The 14966-nt window shown below is 41.9% G+C and overlaps 1 protein-coding gene across 1 annotated transcript in view; it reads right to left on the bottom strand.

Moving 5' to 3' along the window:
- Positions 1 to 13114, bottom strand: part of NUP210 (nucleoporin 210) — a 117625-nt gene extending 104511 nt beyond the window's left edge. The window contains exon 1 of the mRNA XM_024208793.3: positions 12630 to 13114. Coding sequence (XP_024064561.2) covers positions 12630 to 12796 — 167 coding nt within the window. The 5' untranslated portion in view covers positions 12797 to 13114. The remainder of the gene's footprint in view (positions 1 to 12629) is intronic.
- Positions 13115 to 14966: the final 1852 nt, after the last annotated feature.

Genomic DNA, 14966 nt, shown 5'->3' with positions numbered 1-14966 from the left:
TCTAACTAAGAAATTCAAATGTGATATAATGTCTAGTTAATGTATGCAATACAGTTTAGATTTAGAAGCTTATGTAATATTATTTGGTGCTATTTAAATCTACACAGCAGTTTGAACCATTATAAATTAAATTATTTGACCAATTCCATTTTTACTCAAAACTGTGTTTCTTTAAAAAGCAAGACCCCAATCCTGTAGAGAGTTCTGCATGAGCATGCCCCTGGGTCCACATGGAATTCAGTGCAGGACTGGGGCCCAAATTTTTAATTTCTTAAATGTTGCAAGGGCCTGAATGGAAGCTGGGTGGGGGGTGGAGTCACAACTTAGAACCATTCTGGATTTCTCTAAGGCTACTTCATGGTGATGATGAAAGCACAGTTGATTGGCTATTGGGTTTTCTTAAAAAATAAAAAATAATAATCAAATCTATGGGTGAGATCCACAGCTGGTAGAAACAGCAAAGCTACACTGAATTATACCAGCTGAAGAACTGACCTTATTTTTGGAATTATTTCTAAATAATGGCAATTTTTAGAAAAGTTTCACAAAGCAATGATCTATGGGAAATCACCTGAAACAGAAATATTTTGATTTTCATCAACTCTCTCCAAAGCTGAGGCTTACATACATTTGATATTAACCAAATCAAGAAAATAGCCCCTTTCTTTGTGATTAATACCCATTATAAACACATTACCACCATACTGCATTTTGCAGTACTTGCAATTTTCTTTCGGTTAGCTACCCAGCCAAGGAGAACAAAGAACCACCTTTGTTATATTAATTAGAATAAATGATTATTCATCCCATTGCAACATTAAACAACAAAAATCACCATCTTAATATTGAACCCAGCCTTACAATGTACTGAACACCATTAACTCCAAGCTGGGTCAATGGGAAGTTCAAGAGACTCTGCAATTCTCACAGTTGGGCTCCTCAAACGAAATATGTAACAACAGATCAGTTTCAAGACCAATAAGGTTTATAAATACATTTTCAACACTACACAACATGTGTAACTGTAGAAATGGACATGTAACCATTGTGCACAGTTTGTATTGAGTTGCACCTCAGAAGCTTAGGTGTGGACCAGATTTCCACCATACCAGGCACTGAACAAACACATGACAAAAAGGCTTTAAGCAGCTCACAATCTAAAGGTATGAGTAAAGTACTGGATCTGTGAAGTACACAAGTACTTGGTTTGCAGTTATATGAATTGCACATGAAAATACAGATTTGTGGGGATTTACAGGGTTTTGCATATCTGTTGGCCAAACCCTGCTGTCCTTAGGCAAAATGACCACCACTGAAGTCAATGTATTAATGAATATGACTCCAACAGATGTTTTGCCCAAATAAGGACTAGGTTTAAAGAATGGGGTGCAACTGTCACTGATATTTCTGAAACAAGTACCAGGATTTGGCCTACTCAAAAAACAAACCACACACACACACCAAACCACAACAAATGAACAGCTATCAGCTGTTATTTATGGGCAGTTTAAGAACTGATAAATTGTCTAAGTTTGAAAATAAAAATAAAACAATTAAGCTTATGTACTTAAAACTGTGAAAGTCAAATCCTAATAGAGAAAATGTTTTTATTATACATTAGTATTCACTAATAAGAATCCCATCTATACTTGCCCATAAATAGGGTGCAATAATTATAGGTTGGATGAATAAGACATTAACTGAATAAATGTTGTTACAGTAGTGTCTTGTACTCTTATGCTCTTCCCTCCACAGAGCTAATTTTAGTCTTGTGATATAGACAGTAAATAATTCACTATTACAGAAAGCAACACATACCTCCACAATTTATTCTACAGCCTAACTACTGCCATGTTTTTAATTCCTGGGACAGCATGCAAGTAATTAGATACTAGAAGAGCTACTAATGTTTCAACATTAGATTCTACCAACATGTACCTGGTAGGACTTCTTGAATTACATACTAAAACCGCTAATAGCGTCTAGCAGTAAAAACAATGCTTGGGTGGTGCTGGTGGGAAGAAGCAGAATAGCAAAGAGGGAGGGCAAAAGAAAAGAAATATGTAATTTATGTCCCAACATTTGTTTTACTCCGACAGTTTAGGCCAAATTCTACTTTCGGGTGACACAGCACTCCCATTGACTTCAGTACTTTCTACCCCATTATGTTAAACTTTTTAAGTTTTAGGCTTTAAAACCCAATCTTGTCCCCATTGCTGACAGTAGCAAAACTCGTATCAATGTCAATGGGACAGGATTGGGTCCTAAATTTGTCCCTATACAAATACTGCAAAATTACAGGAATAATATACAACTCTCTGCCATGGTAGAGGTGCAAAATAAGTGGGTATGATGGGTGAATATAGCTAACCATATTTAATGCTGTTAATAATCCATTTTAAAGTGTTGGCAAACATACTTCTTTCCCCATAATTTTAGCATTAATTTGGTGAATACGCTTGCGTCAATTTATAGATAAGTTCAGACTGCACAGTTTAAGTACCACAGAATACCTAATTAGCAAAAAAATAAGTCTCTCTGAAGATAAATAATTATCAGCTCATCTAATGTTTCAGGACTTGACTTAGAAACATTTATAGACATTTAGCCAGATGGAAACAGTACCATTAACTGGCATGTAAAGCCTTTCAACAGTTTGATGAGACTTGACTGAACAATATGTTTGGTGCTATATTCACAGTGATTCTCAGGACGCAATTTACTGTTTATATACCAAACTGACTACACAGCAGCCAAAATAACACTGAAGCAATTTTATCTGTATCAGCAAATTATGGTTCCAAATAGATTCCCAGGGCATCGTAAGATGTTCAAGATGAACCACAGCCTTGTCCTCCTCACGATGGAACAGAATTTCTCTATTTGCATGAGTATTTAAATGTACAGGGGAGGGCGATTCCCTCCCCTTTTTACTCTACTCTATCCTCTCTTAGGCCAGTTCTCATTGGACTGAGAAAAAGAGTATCAAACAGATTTCCATCCCGTCCTACGTTTTACAGGCAAATGCAATAGATTGACACAGTGAGAGTAGCCAAGTGTGAAGCTTTTGCTCAGAGTGGGGTTTTCAGAAGGGCTGTGGGTTGGCCCACCTATGGACAGCAATGGGAACGGAGTTAAGCCACCGGTGACTGCTTTTGAACATCAAACCTAGAATGCTAACTGAAATCAAATCTATCACATTGTTAAATCCAAAAGATCTTTATCATTCATTTTTTTCTTAGGCAAAACCTACCATGGGGTTTTAATCTCAGTAAGTCCCACATGATTTGGCCTTCACTGAGTATTACAGTACATTGCTCTAACTAAAATAGGATTTAATTTGGTGGATTGTTCTGCCTCTATCTTTATTAGGTAGAATATAACCAAACAAGATGTACATTCCCCAAAGCATAATGGGTTTTGTTCCAGAATTTTAGCTGTTGAATTAAAATCATCCTCCTAGACATTTGGGATTGTGATTAGCAAAATTAACATCATGCACCTGCTAAATGCAGGCAATTATTTGATATATTGCTTCCTTATAAGTTCACTGAACTGATATTTTGGACCCTTCCTCCTCTAGTCTTGACCTAAAACTGAAATGAATGATTATGGTTTTGAGGTTTGTGTATGTAGCTATTACATAAATGTATAAATAAAGTGTATGGGACGGTTGTCATTAGAACAGAATCCCAGTTTGTCATTAAATCTATATTCAATGGAGGCAGAGCACAGGCATGTTAGGTTTGTTAAACACATGAATAGCCAGGTTCTTGCACAGCCAGACACCCAGAGATTCTTCACAAACCTTTTTCCCCGTGCTGTTATTAGCCTAACTTTGTCTGGATACTATTGAACCTTTCCTGGTGTTCAGAAAAGCTCTACAATAGCCATCACATTGCTGTTCTGAAAAAGTGGCATTTCTCTGCTGCAGCTGCTGTTCTCATAGATTTCCCAGGCAACTTTACAAATTCTAAAATAGAATAGCCTATTCCCAAGCGGTTATGGATAGCAACCTATTCATGGTAAAGGAAATTTGTTAATTCTCCACAAAGAAACAGTTTTTGATCTAACCAAACTGGAAATACTGGCTGGAATTTAAAAAAAGGGGAAAGATAACAAAAGTAACTGCCATGGACAGGTGGCCAAAAAGTATTTTATTATAACTGCTGAAAAGTTCATGCAACAAGCTAAAGCAAGTACAGACAGAAAGGCTACAGGCACGTTAGCCATTTGCTCTAGTTAATATATATATTTTTCTAAATCACTAGATAATCCAAATATTTGAATGTAATCAAAACAGATTAAGGTTTGACTGTATAAATCATCAAAAGGAGAGTCAAGGTATGGCTGCATGCCTGGAGAGAACCCGTGCCACTGTAACTTGGGAGCACCCAAGTCTAAGAACATTGCATGGCTGTTCAGCTTAGTGCGATACCAGCCATTGTGGTGATTCCCTTTCCCCATTCTCCCCTAAAAAATTCACTGATTCAGAAGAAGGCTCCTTCACATTCAAACGTTCACTTCTAGTAAACAGATTTGCCAAGAGGTGAATCCAATCCAGAGGAGAATTTATAGCTTTCACCCTGCAAAGGTCTTGCAAGGAAGGTGGGCATAGTGATTGAAGGGGCAGTGGGGGAGGAACAAGGAAGGAAAGATAAAAGTAACCAGAGTGTCCTGATCAACAAAGCAAGGAGAAGGACAATCAGTGGCCCTTGCAAGGTTCCCCAATGGAGAACAAAGGTAGGGCTGTTCCAGGCACAACCTTCTGGGATGGAAGAGAGAAAGAGGATGAGGGGTGAGATTGGCAGACCTCTAAAATACAAAACCAAATAGTAATCCTTGGCTGTTCTGACTGGACTGTTTTTGTGTTTAATGCTTTTTTTGAATATATTATTTTAAACCTCTGTATATGTGCTGTGGGGTCTCAGTACAAACAGTGAGATAAATGTATAACACCAAAACCTGGAACACCCTGCAATAAGGAACAAGAAAACAAACTTTGCAGGTAATTACTGCAACATCGGCACTGAACCAGGATTTTATTGCTCTAGACACATTAGTAAATGTATGTTCCCTACAGCAATCCTATAATAAAGACTCACTGGACATCTTACTGCCATAGACCACCATCCATTCTTCTCACAGGGTACAACCAGGCCCATGTAAGGTGGTGAATGAGTTACATCCTCACTACACCTTTAAAAGGGTATACACACCTTATATGGGGAAGCAATAAACCAGGGGTCGGCAACCTTTGGCACACGGCCCATCAGGGTAATCCGCAGGCCGGCCGCGAGACGTTTTGTTTACATTGACGTCCGCAGGCACAGCCCCCCGCAGCTCCCATTGGCCGGGAATGGAGAACCGCAGCCACTGGGAGCTGCAGGGGGCCATGCCTGTGGATGGTCAACGGATTACCCTGATGGGCACTGGATCAGACCTGTTGTCTGTCTTAAGTCTTAAGACAGCAATACTTCATTACCAGTCAACTTTGTAGAGGTCCTTGTTGTGATGCATGCCATTTCTACAAAACAGATGTGGAACTGAGTGTGTTCCAAGAATGTAAGCATATTTATATGACACATGTGGACTTAAATATAAATTCCACACAATAATTTACAATGTAAGGAGGTTTTGCAATTGTGTGGTGCAGAGTTCAGCCAGCGAGCACTGCTATTTTAAAATCACTGCTTCTGAATGCTTCCCTTCCCCCTGGTATGATTAGGAAGTAACCATAAATTTGGAACATTTTTTAAATTAAGTTTTGTCTTCATTTCTCTGTAGGTACTGTGTTTTGCAAAAAGTTACCAATATTGTATATGATGTTTATACCTAGACCATCACAAATCTAGATCAAAACTTAATTTACAAAAATTATTCTTTGCTGCTACAGCAAAAGTTACACCTCAAGAAAGCACTGGAGTCCTGAAAAGTCAGAAGTATATTTAAAGCTACGCTTGTAGTTTTGTCATCTCTCACAATTTTCTTATGGGACTCCTAATATTTTGTGCTTTTCTTGAAACCCCCAGCTCTAGGAGTCATTTAATTACGTGAGAATCTGAGCTTTCGTCTTAAAAAAATGCATATCAATGGTAAGTTTCTAGCATTTCTAGTTTCAAAGAAAAGCTTGAAAAGATTAACCCAAATGCTTAAAAAACAGATGGCAAATAAAAAGAACCCACAATTTTAAAAAGCCAAATCGTGAATATTTGGGGTTTGAATTTCATAGACTTTAAGGTCAGAAGGGACCATTATGATCGTCTAGTCCGACCTCCTGCACAACACAGGGCACAGAATCTCAACCCCTATCCTATGTCTGAGCCACTGAAGTCCTCAAATCATGGTTTAAAGACTTCAAGGTGCAGAGAATCCTCCAGCAAGTGACCCGTGCCCCACGCTACAGAGGAAGGCAAAAAAACCCCAGGGCCTCTGCCAATCTGCCCCAGGGGGAAATTCCTTCCCAACCCCAAATATGGCCATCAGCTAAACCCTGAGCATGTGGGCGAGACTCACCAGCAAGACACCCAGGAAAGAATTCTCTCTAGTAACTCAGATCCCACCCCATGCTTGGGAATACTGTACTAGGAGCATTGATAAGGTGTTCTTCAAAAAAGAGAGCCATTGATTGTGATAAGACATCATCAAAAGACCAATTTACTTAGGGTTGATATGAAAGACTACATTTAACTTTGAACAATTAACCAATAAATCTATTTAGATCTGCAATTTAGGATTCTTGCACTGAATGGTCAACATTTATACCCTCAAGGAAGCGTGTTTCAAATAACTGATTTTAATCTAACGTTCTATCTTGAATTTTTCACACAGAAAGCATCATGTTCAGCCATATAGCAGAGTTACACAACTGTTTAGTAGGTGGATTTTGCATGTAACAGTGATGTCTTCTAAGAGAGCTGCTACAAGCTATCAAACCATGTATCAGAGGTCAAAGTTTGGCATGTATCTCATTTGACAGAGGTATCCTTTCAGGCTAAGATTAAAGATAATTTTGTACATATTGACCCTGTTCTGAAATTCTGTATAATTACGTGCAAAGGAGAATTTACTTAGTACAGTAAATGTGTATATTAACATCTAGACAACTCGTTTTGCAATTATGGTTAATCACTTCTACATATCAAAATACCTCACGTTAAAGAATAGAACAGTAGGATAAATTATTAAACTACATTAATGTAGTCAAACTAGAAAACGTAGAATTAGGTATACTCAGTTATCCAACCAAGATCTTCAAAGATGTAAACAAAAGTAAAAGTTATAAATTCTATATTTCAACCAGAGTAACTCTTCAGCAGAGTAATCCCCCAGCTAGAAAGTGACATATAGGGGCAGAGGCCAACTGATCAGAAGTGTCAGAACTTCCACCATCCTCAGTTACTCAATATGCAATCTCATGTTAAATATCCCTTAAATTATTACTTATAACAAATATTTCTTTGAAATTCCTGACATATGTAAGACAAACTTTCATTTTGCAAACTAAGGCCCAAATCCTATCAACAACGATATGTGTGTTTAACTTTGACTCAGTGGAACTGTGCATGTAAATAAAATTATGCATGTGCAGATCCAGGATCAAAGAGAGAACCATGAAAGAAGTAGCCTATTTCAGGGGTTCTCAAACATTTTCATAGCATGGACTAAAATATGTTTGAGAGATTTTCTCATGCACCATCTCCCCTTCCATTCACATTACATTGCTGGGGAAACCATAGCAATTGTTTACATAGACAGGTAACATAACCAACGATATAAAATATTTTGATAGTCTTTTAATCAAATTTAGCAGCCAGAAGCAAGGACAGTTATCAACATGGTACGACCACACTCCCAAACAGATAATTAGCATGGACCTCAGTTTGAGAGCCACTGGGTTACAGTTCATCCTAAAAAGAATTCATTCCCTCCTCGGCCCCTTTTTTAAAAATCAGTCTATAAACAGGTCTTCATTCGTAGTACACTGTAAAACTTCTGCAGTTTATTAGTGTATCATTGGACCCTTTCCAATTTCTATCATCAAACAACATGTAAAATTACACAAGAAAAAAAACCATGCAGATGTTTACAACAGATTGAATGTTTACCAACAGATAAAAGGAGCAGACTCCTCAGAAACTAAGAAAAAAATCTCCCAAAATCTGCAGCAGAATTCTTGACCGTGTCATAGGCCAACGACAAGACGTTGGAGATGAGCACGCAGAGAGGAGAATGGAGAAGTTGGGAAAAGAATGAATAAGAAAAGAAACAGGTAGATGCTTTAATCTAATGGTATTTATTCTACCACAGAAGTACCAGAACTTGAGACTTAAATCAGTTCCCCCACTCTCTGGACAGGAAGTGCTACAGAAGTAGAGCTTGCAATCATTATGAGCAGAGGAGGGAAGCAGAATGCATTATGTCCTCTCTCCCGTGTTCCGTTTCCTAGAACAATAATGAGCTCCGGAGGAATCCCCATCCAGAACTCATCTGTCAGAAGGAAAGTCCTCCTGACGCAGGAGATCTGAAGGTGTGGAAAGAGAAATCCCAGGGAACTTTACAAGAACAAGAAAAAAGTAACTAGACAAGACTGCTCACACCCCCTCACCATCACAGAAGAGACCCATTTCCCATAATCTAGTTGATAATTTAGAATGCATTCCTAGCCTATGCAAGTTTCTTCTCTTCTAGAAAGAGGAGAAATTCAAATGCCACCCGTATCTGCATTTTGTATCTTCGCAGAGTAGAAATAAAGAAAACGATGCAATGCTCTAAATATTTATACTATGTTACCTCTGACATCTGGTAGCACTGTTCCACATTGCACAATCTCAATCCTCTCTTCAGACACATGTGCCTGTATCTTGTAATACTGATCCTTTGTTTTTTCTTGCATATGCAATTCCAACCATCATATTTATGGAAAGATTTGGGCGGAAGCAAAGGGGTTGTTAAACATAAGAATTGCCAGACTGGATCAGAACCCAGGTCCATCCAGTCCAGTTTTCTGTCTCTCACAATGGGCAGAACCAGATGCTTCAGAGGAGAACCTGGTAATAAGCAGATGTGCAACAATCTGCCCTCATATTAGGTCTCCTCCTAGTGCATTCTAGTTAAAGACTGGCTTTTTGGCAGGTGGTTGTGAGACAGGAAAGAAGGATTAATCAATGCAATTTACTAAACATTTTCAGTTTTGCTAAATCATCTTCATCACTTATATTCAGCCCCTCACAGAGAGCTGCTACTTCCTCCAAAAGGTTTTATGGATATACATAGACTGTCACCCACATCCTGCCTGTTGCTCTGCAAGAGAGAAGTTAAGATAGATTTATATCACGAAAGCTGAAAATGAGGGCACACCTTAGTAAGTCTAAATTGATGCCAGATCTTGGGCCTTTCTCCTTCAAATAATAATAAAACCTAGATCTTATACAGTGCTTTTCATTAGTAGATCTCAAAGTGCCATACAAAATGAGATCAGCATCATTAACCCCCTTTTCCAGCTGGGGAAACTGAGGCACAGAGCAGTGACATGACTTGCCCAAGGTCATCCAGAATGTCAGTGGCAGAGCTGGGAACAGAACCCAGGTTTTACCGAGTCCAGTCCAGTGTCCTATACACTAGGCCATACTGCCTCAGGGTACAATTTCACTGTGATCAATATCTGATTCACACATCTCTTAATTAATGTTAACTACCACTGCAAGCTTTTAATCATGCAGAATAGAGAAACTGACATTCTGAATAGATGGCTGGTGCAGAGAAAGTTGATCATTATTTTTTCCTATAAACTAATCAATATGAGAGAGAGAGAATGTTCGCTACTATTTTTCACATATTTACTAGGAACAATGAAGATATATTGCCTATGCAAACCCAGTACCACTGTGATGTATCTGTGACAGGGATGTAAATAACGTTTTAAATGTTAACCATTTAAACAATTAAAATTATATCGTTTAACTGGTTAAATGATTAAAGGGAGAGGGGCTGAGGCTGCTCCGGTGGGGCGGGCCAGCCCAGGGCTGCTCCGGCTGGCGTGGCTGGGGGTTAATGGTTAGGGTGGGTTAACGGTAAAATTAATGCTTACCGGTTAACCGTTTAATATTTTACATCCCTAATTTGTGACTTTTTTTTCTTTTTATGAGCCAAACTGACTGGTAAAATGATTCTGCACAGACTCCAGCCACCTTTAAAAATATATGGTAAGAAAGTATCTGTAGAATATATTTGCAATCACTAAACAGCTCCATAGCAAACAGCAAACTGTTGTTTTCATTTTAAAACGGTTGTACCTAATAACTTGCTTCCTCTTTCTTTTCTACACATGCAGTTTAGGATTAAAATAAACTTTTGATGCAACTCTGATTACTGTTCTTCCTGGCTAGGGGAGGAGTGGGACTCAAACTTGCAAGTAGCCATATTAAAGGTTTATGACCAGTCTCTCAAATATTTAATATCAAGGCAAATATACAAGTACATAAAAGTCAGAGTGACAGCTTAAGTTCATTGATACAAAGGAAAAATATATTCCACTGGGATGAGTTTTAATGGTTTTCAACCACAAATTTAACAACAAAAATATGCTACAAACGTGTAAGTGGCTCAAGTGCAGATGTAGTCATGAACAGACTTGGAATATCAACATTTCTTTAGCTGGACACCTCACATTCACTGCTACTGCAAATCAGAGATGCATTACTTAAACATTGTTTAGCATGAAGATATTAGCATCATTACGAAACACTATGGCTCTGAATCTGCAAGCACTTGCATGTATGCGTTCCTTTACTCAGCAAGCAGTCCCACTGAGTTCAACATGTCCAACCTATCAGCTAACTTCTGTGTTGCTTCGTGTGAACAAGCAGGCTTCCCAATGTAGAAATGTCTATTACACATTTGACTGGCTTGGAGTCAGCAAGAAGGACGCCCATGCAGTGTTTGATTGTATCCTTACTCTGACATCTTGACCAGAGGCCAGTACAATTATTCACACTGGGGAATCTTTTACCTTTTAGAACAACCTGACCCAGTGTTCCTCTTTGATCCAGTCTCTCCTGAGGCTACACGCTTAGCATATTGTCTAAATCAGCCATGACAGTGAGGTATTGCCTAATTTTTACATTTTTTGACGGCGGGATTGAGAAAGGGGTTAGCTGTTACATCTCATGGTTTGTTTCTGGCATAATCCCCAATGAAGAAACACCAGGGGTGAATCTGACTCAGTATTTGGACAGACATCTAAGCTTTAGCCTCTTACTACCATGCCCACATATGAGTTGGTGATAGGTACAAAGCCACCTCACATGCAGGGTGTGAGTACGTATTCCTCTATACCTAAAAATTCCTCATCCAGCCAGATATGCTAATACTTTCCTGGCTTTTTTTCTTGCCCAGAATTCAGCATCTAGATCCACAAAGCTATTTAAACTCCTAACTTCCTCTGTGGATCTGGTGCTGGGCAGGTGTGGAATTTTTCATGCAGATAGTAGAAAATTATGAGATTTGTTTTTCAAACTACATAGGATCAGGCCTTATGAATTTTCCCTCTCACATTTCTTTACACTGCAAAAGCAGGTGAGTGCCCAGTGTTCACAGGATGGGAGAATAGGTGGTGTTGCCAAAATACCTAGTGTATGTGCTATCCTTGAATGTGCTAGCCAATTCATATATTGGATTCCCACTATTAAGTGGGAAAGTGCCAAGTTAAAATATGAATATAACTAATGCATACTTTAAAAAAAAAATAGGTATCACTCACAGCCAAAAGCTACTGAACACGTTCATATCACCAGAAAAAAATCACTACAGGTTGCTTTGCCAGCATACCTGATGTAGCTTTTACATATGAAAATGTCAACGGTGCCATCAAAGGGTGCATACAAGCAACCCCCTTTCTTAGTTCTTCCTCCCCCCCATCCTGCATTTCACCCACTTATTTTTATTGCACCCCGTACCCCTCACACCCATTTACTACACTGTAAGCACGGCGAGGCCTTGCCTACAATACACCAGGATTTCTCAGCCCTTCTCCCACCTGTACCAGGACACCTGGGCAGCGCGGCCTGGGCCCTGTGCAAACACGCATGGCAGAGCTGGTATCTGCGGCTCTCCGGGCCCAGCCTTAGAGCAGTGCAAGGAGCTGAGTTTTCACACCACGCTCAGCCCCAGCCCAGCCTCCCCCAGGACCCGCCCGCTCCTCTCAGCCCCAGCAGCATGCAAGGCCCAGGTCTCACCCGCCCTGGGCGTGTTGCAGTGCAAGGTGCAGCGGCGCGACGCTCTCGGGCCCAGGCTCCCAGCAGCTGCCTTACAGGCTCGGCTGCTCTCAGGGGCCGCGGGAAGCCGCCGGCAGCCGCGTTAATGGCTGCAGAGCCCGGCCGCCCCCTGGGGAGAGCCCGGCAGAGCGCGGACACCTCCCCCGGGGGTGCCCGGCTAGAGCCAGGCGGGCGGCTGCAGACAAAGGGACGAGGCCGCAGGCTGCCAGGCCCCTCGTGCGGCTGCAGCCCGGGCTCCCCGCCCCACGTGCTGCTCCGGGCCGGCTCTTGCCGGGACCGCCCGCGCCACACCTGCGCCACGGCCAGCCCCAGAGCAGAGGAGCGCCCGGGCGGGCTGCCCCCGCGCTCACTCACCAGCGGTAGCAGCCCTCGCTGGCTTCCAGGGTGAAGTTGATCCTGGTGCTCCGGGTGAAGGGCAGCAGCACTTTGGGGATGTTCAGCTTGGAGGCCACGGAGAAGGGCGGCGGCAACAGGAGCAGCAGCAGCAGCGCCCAGGGCGAAGGGGCAGCGAGCGGGGCCATTCTCCCTGCCCGCGCCCGGGGCACTGGGGACGGCTGCAGGTAGGGAGGGGGCTCAGTCTCTCCCTGCGTCCCGGGGGCGGTGGGGTCAAGCGGGATACGGGACCCCCAACCGGGGAAAGGTCTCCGGGCCTCCGGCTACAAAGTGGCCCAGCCCTGGGCAAAACGCTTGTTGGCAGGCGGCGTGTGGGCCAGCTGCACCGGGATCAAGAGGCGCCGGAGTGGCCGCGGCGCCTGCAGGAGGCTCCGAACGGCTCGCCAGAATCACAATCACCCGCCGTGTGCTGCTATTCGAGGGACGTCAGCGGCCGGGGAAGGGGAAACCGGGCCTGAGGCTGTGGGGAGGGGCCGTGTGCCTCAGGGGAGGGCGCTCAGCCGCAGGCGGGGAGAGCAGCAGCAAGTGCTGCTGCAAAGAGAATGTCACATGGCAGCCCCTGGCGACCAGCGAGTCCCTGTGACCCCCGGTAGCAGCAGGCAGTTTTTGTTTCACTTTCAGGTGCTCCTGGAGCATAGGCGCTTGGGCCTCTCCAACCTTGAAGGCTGGATGTGGCATCCCAGTGAGGGATGGAAGGAAATCTAGGGGCGGCCTAAATTAGGAGTCGGACAGGTGTCCCAGGGTTTTTGCATAATAATTGTGGTGTGTAGGCGCCGTGCCACTTTAGTGGGGGAACCTCAGGCACAGAGCATCTGGTTTTTTTACCAAGGCAATGAGCACCTGCAGCTCTGGTTGACTTCACTTGGAGTTCTAAGTGCCCAGAAGTCCTCAAAATCAGTCCCAAAGTGACTTGCTCAGGGTCACCCACAAGTGTGTCTTTGAAACGGATGGGAGCAGAGCCCAGGTTTCCTGATGTAGTTTGGGCCATGCTGCCTCCCCTCCTAATAATAATTTCATCTGTAGATCTCAAAGCATTTTACAAACTTTGATTAAGCCTCCAAACCCACCCTTGTGTTCTCTGTGACAGAATAATCCCATAAAGCTATTTACTGTGAACACAATGCACACAGTCATTCACATCCCATTTTGTCACACCACGTGGGGATTTTTTTTCACATTTGTCCATATCTGTCATAATGTTAGTCTACACATCTATGTCGATTCACATTTCTATTTAGTAGAATTAGTCCTTTGGCACTCATTATGGCCTTTAGGAAACTCCTTGCACTGAGTCAGTGGGAAAAGAGGAATTATCACTACCCAAATATGGGCCATTAGAGATATCTATTAATTTAGAGAAACAATTTTTCTGAAAAAGACATTCCAGAAGGGAAGAATCATGAGAGGTAGGAACGTGATATTATCCCAACTTTACAGGTGGGGAAATTGAAGCAGAGAGGAATTTAAATCATTTACTAATGTCCTAGTGAGTCAGCAGCAGAACATTAAGGAATCCAGAAGTCCTGATTCCCTACCTTGTTCTGACTGCCCAAACATTAAATAATATAGGATTATTTTTCCATGTTTCTATAATTTAACAAACAAAGTTATATGCAGTGACAGTTAAGTTTGCGTCAGGACACACCACATCCACGCAAAACCTTAAAAGCATGTAAATAAAGCAGTGATTCTCAAGCTTTTTTACTGGTGACCCCTTTCACATAGCAAGCCTCTGATTGTGACCCCCCATCAATGAACATGCTTTTTTATATATTTAACACCATTATAAATGCTGGAGACAAAGCGGGGTTTGGGGTGGAGGCTGACAGTTCGCGACCTCCCCCATGTAAGAACCTTGCAACCCCCTGAGGAGTCCCGACCCCCCCGTTTGAGAACCCTTGAAATAAAGGAAAAGATGTGCATTCCTCTCAAACTTCATGTTGCATACACCACTAACGCTACTATGCCAGTGCTCCATGAGGCTTTTGCTTCTATTGCCAACAGATACACAAAAGCAAATATGTACCCCAGCTTCATCCAACGTTTTACGCTAGTGCAAAATCTTAATGGTAACCTCGGCAGTGTTAAGGCAAAATAACTTGCTAGTTGTGTGTCTCTCTCTGAATCAGCACATGAGGAACAACAATGTAGCAGGTAATGACTGCCCATTCTGGAAGATGATGTTTGCAAGATCTGTTTCCCATAATATATTTAAGATAATGTTTAGGTCAAACTGTTGGCTCAGAAAACTTGCTGACATATTTGAAGCTCAGTGTGAAGCCCAGGCTGTGCTAGTAA

This window comes from Terrapene carolina, unplaced genomic scaffold (assembly GCF_002925995.2).
Source record: "Terrapene carolina triunguis isolate 2854851 unplaced genomic scaffold, T_m_triunguis-2.0 Scaffold439, whole genome shotgun sequence".
NCBI lineage: Eukaryota > Metazoa > Chordata > Testudines > Emydidae > Terrapene > Terrapene triunguis.
This window is presented reverse-complemented; position numbering and strand designations above follow the sequence as displayed.